The 14,747-nt window shown below is 32.3% G+C and overlaps 1 protein-coding gene and 1 pseudogene across 2 annotated transcripts; both read left to right on the top strand.

The window, feature by feature from the left end:
- The first annotated feature begins 1,712 nt into the window (after nt 1-1,712).
- On the top strand, nt 1,713-7,335 carry LOC146924685 (protein CLT1, chloroplastic-like; annotated as a pseudogene). Its single transcript, XR_015010233.1, has 10 exons — nt 1,713-2,181; nt 2,847-2,992; nt 3,625-3,662; nt 4,046-4,161; nt 4,943-5,042; nt 5,131-5,166; nt 5,610-5,660; nt 5,786-5,909; nt 6,281-6,406; nt 6,930-7,335. The product of XR_015010233.1 is annotated as a protein CLT1, chloroplastic-like (transcript).
- A 3,015-nt stretch (nt 7,336-10,350) lies between these two features.
- Nucleotides 10,351-14,480, top strand: LOC146924684 (rhodanese-like/PpiC domain-containing protein 12, chloroplastic). The gene is made up of 8 exons (XM_085709629.1): nt 10,351-10,705; nt 10,852-10,977; nt 11,554-11,645; nt 12,029-12,129; nt 12,348-12,458; nt 12,859-12,967; nt 13,151-13,201; nt 14,079-14,480. The coding sequence occupies exons 1-8, from the start codon at nt 10,498-10,500 to the stop codon at nt 14,247-14,249; spliced, it is 969 nt and encodes a 322-aa protein (XP_085565755.1). The 5' UTR covers nt 10,351-10,497; the 3' UTR covers nt 14,250-14,480.
- The last annotated feature ends 267 nt before the right edge of the window (nt 14,481-14,747 follow it).

The raw sequence follows: 14,747 nt of genomic DNA, 5'->3' as shown, positions 1-14,747 counted from the left end.
TTTATTGAGGGTAAAGTTGGAAGAAGTTGTATTGAAAATGTAAAGTGACATTCATTTTGAAACAATTTTTTTTTGGCTAAAGTGACACTCATTTTAAAACGGAGGAAGTAACTCTCAGATTCTCGAGAGAAAGATGTTCTTATAATCTAAAGTTTGGTATGAGGATAAATAAAATCTAACAAAAAATTGTTCTCTCTAAAAATTATACTCACATTATCCTCTAAATAATAAATTTATCATTGACGGACCTCGTTAATTACTAGCACTAAAAACTCTTTGCAGCACGGGAGTTCCTAGTGATTGATTCCTTTCCTTTGGTCTTTGGAATCATTCAACGAGTTTTCTATCGGTAGAGTTCATGCACTATTCCACGAAAACAAGTTGGGAATTCGAATTCAAATTGAAATGTATTTCTTTAAGTACATTCTTTGAGCACCATCAAATTGTGAATGACATACTTGGCATTGTAAAAATGTTCTTTTTTCTTTATTTTTTTTAATATATATATAATAAAGTTTAAGCGAATTAGATTTCGAACCTATTAAAGTTCGAGTCGACTTCAAAGCTTAACATAAATTGAATCCACAATCTTATGGAAGAGTCAATTCTTTATCAATTAAGTCAACATTTATTGACTATAAAACGACTCATTGTCGAAACAACATGCGAATACGACTCATTTCATGTTAATGAGGTGTTTCATTCTCACAAAAAAAAGTATTCACTCTAATATTTTAACCAATTATACTATTTAGCTTAGTTATTTAAACAATATGTACTTTAGTTTTTTTTTTTATTTTTAAGAAATTAAAAACTAAATAGAATTAAGTGTACTTTTAGTCCTCTATTTTCAAAAATTGAAGTTTTGTTCTCCCTATCTTAAAAATTAGTTTCCCCCCTTTATTTAACTTTTTTCAAAATTTTGGGTCATTTTTTAATTACGTGGTCTATTCATTTATGACGTCACAACATTTATGAACCTTTTTCTTGCTAATGTAGATACTCTGTATGACTTAATATACACGGCAACGTCGTAAATGAATATGTTACATCATTAAAAATCATCCAACATTGAGATGAAGATAAAAAATTTAGAAAAATGTTAAATATAGGGCAATAAACCGAATTTAAAACAAGGGGACTAACACTTCATATTTTTAAAATTGAGTAAATATTTATTTTTCGTCCCTTAATTTGTAACAAATAAACACAATAATCCTTCAATACAGTGAAATTACAAAATAGTCACTAATTATAGACTCGTTACTCAAAATAATCACAGAAGAGAACAAATACTCCTATTTACAACATCTTTCGTACGCACTCTATGTTTTAACCCTCTAAGCAATAACCCACCAAAATTCAACCCGTCAAGAACTCCAACACCATTATGGTAAAAGAAACATCTAAATATGAAACATACAGTGGGATCATTCACGTAACCTCCTTAACACTAACCAAAAAAACAAAAAGTTGACTGATATAATGGGATCATTCGGTAATAGACATATTTATATAGTTTTATTTATTTATTAATTCTATAAAATGAAGATATAGAAAGTGAATTGAATTTTTCTTCTAAACAAAGTGAATTGAATTTGTGGTTCATATTCTAAAGTTTATCATATTCTAAAGTCGAGTAGTATTCTTGTGATGTGATGTATCAAATCAATTAATCATATAATATGACAAACACACTTCAAATTTCTCTTAACAATTTAATAAACAATACAATTTCTTCATTCTCATTTCTTTGATCATAATCTAATTTTTTATCGATGGCATCATTCTGCCGGCGGTGTCCAGACGCCGGAGCCATTGCACTGCCTGCCGGCGTTAGACTCCGGCGACCGGAGATGATCACTGGGGATTGCCGGATCAGATATGGTTATTTCCATCAGCCGACGAGGACGTTGAGAATGAAGTTGACGGTGGTTGGCGCCGCCGGAGACGGCGGCGCACGGCGGAGGAAGGAGAAGGTGGGGACATGCAATTACGCGGTGAAGGATGGGAGTGTAGGGAATGATGACGTGGCGGGGAAGAGTGTGAATAGACCGGCGGAGGTGGCGGTGGCCGCGGCGGCGACGGTTGTAATGGGTGTCGGAAACAGAGTTCTTTATAAGTTAGCTTTGGTTCCTTTGAAACAGTATCCTTCTTCCTTGCACAGCTTTCCACTTTCGGGTACTTCATTCACTTTTCTTTTCTTTTCTCTAATGTCGTGTCGGACACATGATACGTCTTTTATCAGAAATGTCGGTGTTATAGAGTTGTTTACACCTTATTTTTTTAGGGAGTACAAAAATTATTATTTAGTGGAATTTTGTGGATTTGATCAAAGTTTGAATAGCTGTTAGAGAAGGTTTGAATCCCAACTGAGAGGTGTTTACATTTAGTGTCTGATAGTAGCTCGAACATAATTACCTCTGATGGATGGAACTTATGGGAAACACAAAGAAAACAGTTGTTAGATTAATGACCCTACCATGATTCACACATCATGGTTTGGGTAAACAACTTAATTACGTGCTTATATCATATGAATGTTTATGTATAAGCTATTTCTGTCATCAAAAATAAAATAAAGTCAAACATTTTTCATATAAATTACACCAAGTTGTTTTTTAAGCTATTATAGATAGCTTATGGTAATAAGCTGTTTTCATAAGCTCTCTTAAACAGTCTTACACATGATATAATGCCAATAGACAAGCTCAAATAAGACAATCCAAACAATTTCACAATTTTGATAGCGGTCGCAAACCTTTATTTTAATCCTTGAATATGATAAAAATTGGGGAGTTGAAATGAGGGAGTGATGTGTTTGTTTTTGTTTTTTTCTTCTTCAGATATGCGATTGTGTATTTTGGCATTATGTATATTCGGCACCGTGCCGGCATTGTTACTGATGAGATGTTAAGTTTGCCAAAGACTCCATTTGTTGTTATTGGTCTTTTGGAGGCTCTTGCTGCTGCAACTGGAATGGCTGCAGGAGGTAGTTTTCCATTCTTTTTTCTTTGCTTTGGATTTCATTTTCAACTCGTTATTCTATACATGAGTAAGCATATCAAATTATGTTTCTAGATTACAAAAAGTATTTACATTTTGCTGTAGGGCATTTTGTTTATGAGAGTGAAAAACATTTAGTGTTGTTAAACTGATTTAATGTAATATACTATACACTCGTTTTACTCAAACATTCAATCATATATTTCGCTATTATCGTATCGTTTGAGTAATAATGTTATGTTATCCTTTGCAAAAAAACAGTATTGTTATGTTAGAAAAAGATGATGAAATGTTCTTAGGTTAACGTGTAACACTTGTTTATTAGATTACTACTATTATCAGGTATAACAAGACAGTGTATTTGCATGAATAAAACATATTTTTACATCCCTCCCCGTAGGTTCAACACTAGTTTGTGATTCATCTTTGTTTACGTTGCATGATTTATCTTTTCACAAACATGATCATACAACAACAACAACCAAAGCCTTTTCCCACTAAGTGGGGTCGGCTACATGGATCAAATTACGCAATAATGTTTTATCATGCATCATATTTCGGTCGAATTCATAATCTGAATTTTAATTTGATAATTTTCTGTGCTCTTTCTTGTATCAGCAATTCTCTCGGGAGCTTCAATTCCAATTTTGTCTCAGGTAAACGACTCAGCAATTAAATGTTCGCTTGCATAGTTGCATTTATCCTTAATTGCTGTCATCTGCGTGATTTATCTAGCAGTTGACGATCTTTACTTAGTTAATGATATTTGTATCCAAATGAAGTATATGAATTTCAGAATCATCTACAAACCTTTGATACACACTAATATGAACTGAAAATTTCTTCAATACTGATACCAAATTGGTGTATGAATACCAACTCCAAACTAGAAGCCCTTGGATATGTTTCATCCTGTATGGCTAGTCATGTTCTCCCTGGTCGCAAATTTGAATTAAACAAACTTGGCCTCTGTCGAGCTCATCTATGTGTAGGTAAAACTAAAGAAGCATAGTTAATTCGGAAACTTATTCTGTTGCAGACCTTTCTAGTGTGGCAAATTCTCCTGTCAATTATTTTTCTCGGGAGAAGATATAAAGTCAACCACCTACTTGGATGCTTTCTTGTCACAATTGGTGTAGTTGTTACCGTTGCAAGGTCAGTGATACATGTTAATTTTTTTAAGGGATGCCATGTTTTGGTGGTTGCTCAGTTTGTGAGTGTCACTAAGGGCAATTACATTCTTGAATCTTGAGACTGTAGTTAAAATTATGACCATGGCTTAGTTAACATACTAATTCTGATAGTTGCTAAACTTCTTGGCAATATCATTATCAGTTGCCTGTTATGGAATTTTTGGGCAAGTTGATTTAATGATATTAGGATTCTGCAACGTGTATGTTTTAAGAGATTGCATGTCAAAGACTATTTACGCCTTGATTGGATAAACAATTTTATTAAGCGCTTATCATATAAGTGCTTATATATAAGCTATTTTTTATAATAAAAGATAAAATAAAGTCAGATGGTTTTCAAGTAAACTATAAGCTTGTTCATAAGCTATCTTGAAGAGCTTATGAATATATCGAAGCTGTTTTCAGCATATATTTATAAGCTCTTCAAGTACTGATAAGTCGTGTTCGTAAGCTCTGATACGCCAGTATGATATTAGGTTTCTTCTTCAACATATGTTTTAAGAGATTGCAGGTCAAAGACTACTTAATGCTTTCAAATTGTAACGGTATATTTCATGCCGTAATATTACTTGTGTTCCTTTGTGATTTTTGAAATCACAGTTTGAAGGATTTCCTGTTGTAAAACGTTGGAAACATTACTCTTTTACAACATTGGACATATATGTTACTATCCGGTAGGAACCATCTGAGATTTGTTTTTACTCTCTAGGCCTTTTTATTTATACCACTATTTACTATTGTAGCGGACCTGATACTGGAAATTCATTAAAGGACGGTGGCTTATTTTGGAGTCTTTTGATGATTGTTTCATTTTTACTCCAAGCAGCCGATACCGTGCTGAAGGTTACTGTCTTCTCAAGTTCATTGCATTTTCCTCAACTTTTAAACAAATTTTTTCTATGGCTTACATTAGCATTTTCCGACTTTGCAGGAGCTAATCTTTTTGGATGCAAACAAAAAACTGAAGGTATGCACAGTGTTGACTTTCAAATTGTTTTCATTCATAGATTTATGCAAATCATGGCTTTTAAAAAATATGGTCTTGGGGGGAGTCACGGTCGCATTGTGATCCTTGGTATTGTGGATAGTTGTGGACAAATGCAGCCTCAATTGCGATAAAAAAACTTTGACATCACGGTTCAATTCACAATTGCAAACCTTTCTTTAAAACCTTTTGAAAACAATATTACTAAATTGCAATAGTAATTTTATTTTTGAAAACAAAATTACTAAATTGCAATAGTAATTTTATAATAACTTCAGTGATACATGGTGGACTCATTTTAATAATCAAACCCGACCATGCATTCTTTTGTTGTTCGACACTCTAAACTTAGATTTTTTTTTTTAAATTTGTATTTTTCATTTTTCCCATGAGAGGAAATAATACGTTAGTATTATCTGAAACAGGGAGGCTCTGTGGACCTGTTCGTTGTCAACTCTTATGGATCTGCATTCCAAGTAGGTATCCTTCAATCTGTTACAAATATTCAACTTTTGTACTACATAGAATTGTTTACAAATATCCTTACCAATGGATGTCTAAACTCTAAATGACTAAAGGTACACATATATGATCAGTGTAGGCACTCTTCATATGCCTTCTTCTCCCATTCTTGTCAAAACTATGGGGTGTCCCCTTCAGTCAACTACCAAACTACCTCAAAGATGGTGCAGCTTGCTTCCTAAATGTTGGTACATTATCAAGTGGTAAGCTCTTTATCCTTTTACATATTATCATATCTTTTATAGATCAATTTTGGTGCGTGTACCCATAAGAATGTTAGTATATTAATTGTTATATTAGTATTTTCTCCGTCACCAGAGTTTGAATCTCGATCCTTTAACTCCTCAAACGCTTTGACAAATCAACTGAGCTACCCAAATCCTATTATGTTACTTTGATTTGTATCGTCTCTTCTATAGCCTCAATGTTACAAGGCAAGATGCATTTGAATGTAAAATTTCAAGAATCGCAATTATCTGTTCGATGGGATTGGGCTGGCTCAGAATCCTAATTTTGTATTCTTAGTTTTGTGATTATTATGATACAAAAAAGAAAGCATTCTCTTTGATTCCAGGGTGTGACGGTGCGCCTCTGCTGCCATTGCTGTTTATTATTGTAAACATTGGTTTCAATATTGCATTGCTTCATCTCCTGAAGATCTCTTCAGCTGTTGTATCTTGTCTTGCCTCAACATTTTCAGGTATGCTTGTTTCACAGAAGTATAGCTATACTGACGTTGATATATTGCTTAATGACAACTATGAAATATCAAGTTATTTACTATTTTTGCAGTGTGTGCATGTGTATGGAATTGAATATTCTTGTTCATATATTCACATGATCTTGTTTTGAGAAGTTTATATAGAAAAACTAAGTGCATGTTTAAATTCAGTTTTTGGAAGAGCCAAAAATGATTTTGAAGACTTAAAATTGAATTTTGGTATATTTAGGGTTCTCGACTAGAAATGATTCTAACATGAAGCTAAAATTTGTAGCCTTTACCTCCAAACATGATGTTTACACTCAAATTTATTGTTCAACTCACTTTTATGTAAAAGTATCCAAACATAGATTATTTTCCCTTACACACTTTTTTAGCTATAATCACTTTTACAAAATCAAATTTTCGCCACTGTAGAATAAACACACTAAATTACAAATGCATGTTGATGTGAATGCTGAGGTTATACTCAACTGATATATACAATTTGGTTTTGTGGCAGTTCCAATATCCATCTATGTGTTCACACTTCAATTGCCATACCTTGGTGTTGCTTCATCTCTTCCCACAGGCTTTGTGGCAGGGGCCATAGTTCTCATTATTGGCTTACTCATTTATGCATGGACTCCTTCAAATGGCTCTTCAGGTGCTTCCTTCTCAGAGGGTTCCACCTAGAGAAGGAAAATGTTGTTGTTGTTGTATATTAGATGTAAACTCAATAAATTGCTTGTAGGTATTCATGGTGAGCTTAAAAGCTCGAGTGATAAAGAAAGAATAGGGATAGAAAATTTCTCAAAATCCAAATTTTGTGTAAGCTAGGAAAGTAAATAAAAGGAGAGTAAAAGTCAATTTTGTTGACTAAGGATATACAATTACTATGAATATATATATAATAAATGTTTTAGTAATAGTCACATATATTTAGTAATTTTCTACTATAAGAACAAACAAGACTCGAGTTGAATAACTTCACTTATTGTGCTTTCATCATTTAACAAGACACATTTTTGTGTTCTAGCTGCAAAAGAGAACTACCCACTTCATATTTATCCGTCTCTTTATACAAGATTTTTCTCTCTCAATATCAATCCACGTTGATTATATAAAACGATATTAATTCATTCAAATTGATAGAATACATTAAATACAACCACGTATTCAATGTCTCTAAAAACATAAATGATGAAACTACAATCAAACTCATACCACCTATTTAAAAACATACAATGATAAAATGCCTGTGAATAATATGATAAAATCAAATTGACTGAAATATTCATGCATTCGAATCTGTAATTGACTGAAGTCGATTTTTAATAAGAATCAAACGAACACTACAACAAAACATGATATCAAACAACATAGGACAAAACGACGAATAACACAACGCCGCATTCAAACGACGAAATAAAAAAAAAGCACAAAAGAAAAAGCTTATTCATTATAAAAACCACTTATATTTAGATGAGTTAAATATGTTTTTGATCCCGATAAATATACAAACTTTTCGTTTTAGTCCGTCTAAAACTTTTCTTCGATTTTCAGTCCTTATAAAATTTTCAATCATCACTTTTGGTCTCTATTTTTAAGTCAACTCATGTGTAACATTTGTATTTTTTTATGAAATTGAACATATCACTTTTGGTCTCTATTTTTAAGTCAACTCATGTGTAACATTTGTATTTTTTTATGAAATTGAACATAAATAGGTAAAATATTGTAAAAAATCTCTCCAAAAAATTAGAATTTTTAACTAAACATGAAATAAATATGATTTTTTTTAACCATCAAACATAAAAATTCATATTTAGTTCATGTTTCGTTAAAAAGTTCATTTTTTTTTTGAAGAAGTTTTTATAATATTATAAACTATTATTCAAAATTTTGTTTAAAAATATAAATTTTAATATAAGTTTACTTAAGAAAATGAATCAAAATTGAAGATGGAAAACTTTTGAAAAACAAAAAAGTCGAAGATTTTTTTTTTTGTTGAATAAAGTCGAAGAATTTTTTTAGAGAGATTAAAATAAAAAGTCGATATATTTATAAAAACAAAAATATATTTAACCCTATTTAGATTTAAAGAAAAGATTTAGAGGATATGGTTCTAGCCTTCTAGGTTAAAGAAGTATGCGGCTCATAATTCCATTACGCCTTTGTTCATCTTGTTCAACAGTTTTCCTTCCTTCAACTCTCTTGGTCTATGTTTGATAAGCCAATGGGAATGACAGAATCACGCTGATTCACTCTGAATTGAATTAATTCAAAACCTACATTTTGTAGCTTTTGCAAATTGGTTCTGTCATTTCCATTGTGTTACCGTACATACACTTGGATTGGATATACATACATACCCACCTGTACACATTTCTCTACTTTTTTCATAAATCCATCCAACAACAAAGCTTAAAACTTTTTCGAAAAATACTACTGGGGTTCTCTCATTTCAGCTTCCAATGGCTAAAAAACTTGTTATTCTCTTAAATGTTTTGGTTGTTTACAATTTTGTTTACCTTCTATCAATTATTATTTGCTTTAATTGTTTTGTTTTACAAAGTTTGGTTTATTTTTGCGGTTGGTTGCTTTTTATTAGTTGGCATCATCAATTGTTGCCTGCAATGTTTGTGCTCAATTAGTGAAAATCACTCTCATCAAAACCTTTCTATTTTAGTATGGATTTTGATGGAACGAATATGATGAATTTGTCTATCCATTGCATTATTTTTGCAGCTATGTTTTAGTGTCACAATAGATAAATGCTAGTATATTTTACTTCATATATTGTTGAAAATTCGAAGGACATGCTTAAGGACATCATAATTCATAAGCTTGTGTCTGTACTTAAGGATGTGATTCAGATTTTATCTGAGAGGCATTTAGTTGTTGGAGGATTTCGGTTTTATCAGTCATATGTTGGGAATGGATGTTTTCTTTCGGCTTAAATTAGTATGGAGTTGTGTGTGAGAGCAAATGGTTTTGATTTCATATGAAGTTTTAGTTTAGTTTTTGTTAGAGTTATCTACTGTTGACGTACGCGAGTCATTATATTTATGTTATACTAGCTTTATAATTTGATATTTGTCAGGTGCTTCCAAAATGAATGTACTAGATTGAGTTAGGTTGATTTTATATGATTCAGTTCTTCTGTTACCGGATGACTTGGGAGATCTCTTAGAGTCAATGTATTTCTAACACTACTGATAGATTCAATAAGATTATCAAATGTTTCAACCTGTCAATCCATTGCTTTAAATCATGATGTGCGGCATCATTGACAAAGAATTCAAAATTAAGCTATAGTGATGTTACCCATCATCGCAACTTTTTAGCTATTTGGAGTACACCAACAATACTTTAGAGTTTAGACTTAGCAATGCACGGACATAGGGTTCAAGTTCTGACTGTGTAACGTTTGAATTTGGGGTCTCTTTTCCTATTTGTTTGCACTCAACATCTTGAGTACAAGTTTTTGTTAATTTTGTCATAAATTACACTCTAACTCTGTCCTTCATTTAGTGTTTTAGTGATTTGGTTTATTGTATAATGTATTTCTGAATTGTGAGTTGTTTTGCCTTATGTCTTAATCATAAGTCATGTTATCTATATCATGCAATTGTATGGTTACTTTGCCTTGAACTTTGTAGGTTTTCTTCCATAGGTTTCTTCACATTTTGTTCTGAAGGGATAGTCATTATAATTAGGGGTAAATTAGTAAGAGCATTTCTTATGAAATCGAAAAAATTCAATGTATTCAACTATCTTTCACTTTTTTTAGGGGAAAAAAAGAAAGATAGTTAAGTACATTTAGTTTTTTGATATCGTATAAAAAAGGAAATATTTTTACTTAATTACCACTAATTATAATGAATACAATTTTTATTTTTATTCTATTATATAACTAAGTCAAAAGGGGTAAATCTCTTGTTTATTTTTGCAATTTATTAGGGAGTATTTTATTTCCAAAATAGCTGAAAACATTATTTTTGAGGTTGTAACGTGTGTGTATATATACACATAGTTTTCATTTCTGTGTTGTCCATGTGTTAAGTGGATTCAAAGCAGAAGAAGCAATGTTGAGTGTTTGTCGATTACGAGTTGGAATGGCGATTCCAAACCTCTCTGTACTTTCCACAATTCCATCATTATTTTCCTTCTCTTTTCCTTTCCATTCTCACTCCCAAATCCACACTTTTTCCTCCACAAAAACCTTCCATTTTCACCCACCTTCTTCTCTTCCTCTTTCACCATTTACTTTTACCATGTCTCCCAATGCAACAAGTACTCATATTCTGCAAATCCCACTTTTTATTTTTCATTTCTGTTTTTTAGGCAATGTTTTGCTCCCCAAAGATTAGATTATCACCTTGTGATGCAATGTGGAGTTTCCAAAATCAATAAAAATATGATCATTGTTTTGTTTTCAGCTTTGTATAGCACTGGGAGTAGTGCTGTGGAAGGTGGTGGAGAAAGGGAAGTATTGGTGCAGCATTTGTTGGTGAAAGAAGACGACGAGAAACTATTGTTGGATCTTCAAAAGAGACTCTCTGCAGGTTAAAAAACTTGGATTGTACAATTTAAGTAATGCAGTGTCGTAAAGTGTCTATGCGTTTATTTGGTTCAGCATTTAGAGGATGATAAATTGATTCTAGAGGTGAAGAATTGATTTTAACGTATATGAATGTTCCCGATTAGAATTGATTCTAGCTTGAATCTAGAATTTGGAGTTTTTCCCTTTAAAATTGATTTTTAACCTCAAGTCTATTGGTCAACCTACCTACCTCAATGTATCCAAATAAAAATAAAATTGATTTTAAATAGAAATTAAAAAAGCTTGTTTGGTTATGCGGTGTCCATTCTTTTGTATTTCATTTATGTGATAAAAGTCTATATACGGTGTCCACACTTTTGTATTTCATTTCTGCGACAAGTTGTCGTGTTTCTTACACAGGCTTGTCACTTAATAATATTTGCCGTTTCAAAAATAAAAAATAAAAAATTTGTCACCGTATAACCAAACACACATCATTGTTTGAATTGAGCTGTTTTCTCTTGTCAATTTGTAGGATGTGGTTTTGGAAGATATGATTTGTTCAGTTTAACTTTATAAGGTTTCTTGTTGTGTCCAGGTGAAGATTTGAGCGATCTTGCTGTGGACCATTCGGTTTGCCCATCTAAGGAAGAAGGAGGAAGGCTTGGGTGGGTGAGAAAGGGACAAATGGTATGCTTCTTAGGTTTAAATTAAAGCTTGTGCTTAGGGTTTCTCAATTTACTCATGATTTGCTACTTTTTGTGCTTCTGGCTTAGGTGATTCTAGTTGGTATGCATCACTCTCTTCTGTAAATTTGTCTGTTAGAGGAAGGGATATAATTACTATAAAGCAAAAACTTTCTTTGGGTTTATGAGAAACGGGCAAAGGATATATTATGCTTTTCCTTGGATTTTCTTTTGCTAACGATAATTATGCCATATGATTTTGTAGAGTGAAGTTCATGAAGTAGAAATATAGACCTAATTATGGAAGTGCCTTTTCTAAGATTAATTTTACATTACAGTAGCACAATTATGTGATTGGACATATCTCTGATGTTATAAATGCTACAGGTTCCTGAATTTGAGGAGGCTGTGTTTAGTGCACCTTTAAACAAAGTTGTAATGTGCAAGACAAAATTTGGATGGCACCTGCTGCAAGTTTTATCTGAAAGGTATTTCCTGGCATAATTTTTTCTATGTTGGATGGTAAAATGTGATTCTTTCGGACGGGAAATTTATTGAATATTTGGTTATTTTGGTAAATCCTTATTTATTGTTTGATCCAATTAGCCAACATCACCTTGTGTGATAAGGCTTGGTAGTAGTAGTATTAGTTGTTTATTTCAGTGAGTGTTCTTAAGCCTCGTAAATCTTTTCCTTTAACTATTAGGGACGAATCAGTATTTCAAGACATTCAACCTGATGAGCTACATGTGAAACTTCAAGATCCCAATTTCTCAAAGGAGGCACAGTTAATTGATGTTCGAGAGCCTGAAGAAGTGTATGCTCCTATTTTCTTTGACTTTAACTAGTTTTTGAAATCATTGAATTGCATTTACTCATTTAGTTTAGTACTATTAATACTTAGTAGCCTGGATGAGTGATGATAAGTTGATGAGGAAAAGATCTTGCACAAAATAGACAATATCATGCTGATCTATAATTAAATAGAATAGAAAGTTTCGAGAAAATTTCAATAATAATGCACTTTTGATATCTCGTAGACTAGAACATGTACTTTTGTTAGATTGAATGGGATATTCATCTAGTAGCTTACACTTTCATGCATCTATTTTTTTTCTTTAGTTTTTGAATTGTCCTTTCATCTTACTTATATTTTCATGTTTACAGTAGCTGATTTTGATTATCCTTTCTTTTAATGATACTCTCATCATACACAGGGACAAAGCATCTTTGCCAGGATTTATGGTTCTTCCCCTCCTTCAATTTGGAACCTGGATGCCTGAAATAAACACTAAATTTGATCTTCAAAAGGATACATATGTTCTTGTAAGTACAACTTTAGCTGTCCAAGTTTAAATGGTTATATTATACGCCTTTGTTTTCCGATGTTTGAATTCATTCATCTTCAGAACTTGTAGTTTATTGTTCAATACTGAAGCTGAATTAGATGTTTAGTTATTATTCAAACTTTGTTGCATACATATTCAATAACTTGACTTCTAAATGCAGTGTCATCACGGCATTCGGTCGTTAAAGGTTGCCAGATGGTTGCAGTCACAGGTAAATAATTTTTGTCTGGTCATTCGGCCTTAAAAGTTTAAGCATGTCTATGTGTGTTTTACCTTGTAACTTGTTGTCCACTTACTGGTGTTAGTGGTTATTCTAAATCTATGCATTGTAGACAGTTGTTGCTTTAAGCATGTAGTATCTGTATGTGGTTTTTAAGATAGAGAATGTTGTAGAGTAGTAAACTCTAGACAACTCATAGAATCACATGGTTTTCACTTTATAATAGTCAGTATTGTCCAAGATCGGTAATGTAGTGCTATAGTGTTGAGGAATTTTAACAAACACTTGTTATTCTACGAACCCGGTTTAGTATAAAGTGTCATCAAATGGTGATTATAGTATTGTAGCATAATTGAAATTGAACAAACTGCTATTTTCTGCAATCCATGATTGACAACACTGATTAAAATAACTTTTTTGAAGAATTCTTTTACCTCCTAAACAAAGACAGCTCCTATATATGTTTGTGGAATCGGAACTGACATGTTGAGGAATTAATTCTCATGTTCTTAAGTTACTACAACATAGTAGTCATTGTTTGCTAACTTAACGAACAAGGTACACCACTGCTTAGGATGATGATGACTTCTGAAAGGCCACAGTCTTGTCAGATAACCCTATTAGTCAGTAACAATTAGATAGTTGGGTTCTGTTTGGACTAACAATTTAGTGAAGTTTTCTATGGAATAAGCCCTTATCATATAAGGGCTTATGTATACGCCATTTCTATAACAAAAGATAAAACAAAATCATACTATTTCTATATAAGTTGTTTTCATAAGCTATCTTGGATAGCAAGTTGTTTTCATAAGTTCTTCTAAACGATCTTACATGTCACAAGTGTTCATGCGAGTATATAATATTTCAGGGGTTCAGGAAAATATACAATATTTCTGGAGGAATCAATGCCTATGCGGTGCAGGCCGACCCGTCGATTCCAACATACAACAGAGTGAAATTTGGTGAGAGGACTCCATCCAATATTTTAGCAAGTCACCCTTTCGGAACTTTCAACTCTTACTTGAGAGGCAAGGCATGAGATGTTCACGATTAAATATTGGTATGGAAATGTTTATTCTGAATTGGAGGATTCTTTAGTTCTTGTTTCAAAAAATTAAGGTTACATATCAGGTGCCTATAAGGTGTTGTTTGGTTTCCTCTGCAAGTAATTGTAACTTGCTTATTTGATTTTTTTTCTTATTCTCCTACAATTGTTTCCTTTCAATTCCACGGCTCTCATATTCAGCATACATACATAATTTTGATGTGACCCACTCTAGGGCAGGTTGTTTTAGATTTTACAAATACCATTTTAGATTTTATAGTTATATATATGCTTGTGTGTAAGTTTCATTCAAAAATTGTTTTATTAAAAAAAATTATGTAGAAAATTAAATAACTATTTCGATTAATTGAAAAAAAAAACCATTTTTTATGTGAATGGGATATCTTGTGCGCACATCTGCAGAGTAATCCATCAGGCTGAGGAGAATCGAAATGAGTGGCAAAATTTTCCTTTAGAGATTTAATACTGCTG

Source organism: Medicago sativa, chromosome 5 (genome assembly GCF_051527215.1).
Source record: "Medicago sativa cultivar Bolivia chromosome 5, Bolivia_mono, whole genome shotgun sequence".
NCBI lineage: Eukaryota > Viridiplantae > Streptophyta > Magnoliopsida > Fabales > Fabaceae > Medicago > Medicago sativa.
This window is presented reverse-complemented; position numbering and strand designations above follow the sequence as displayed.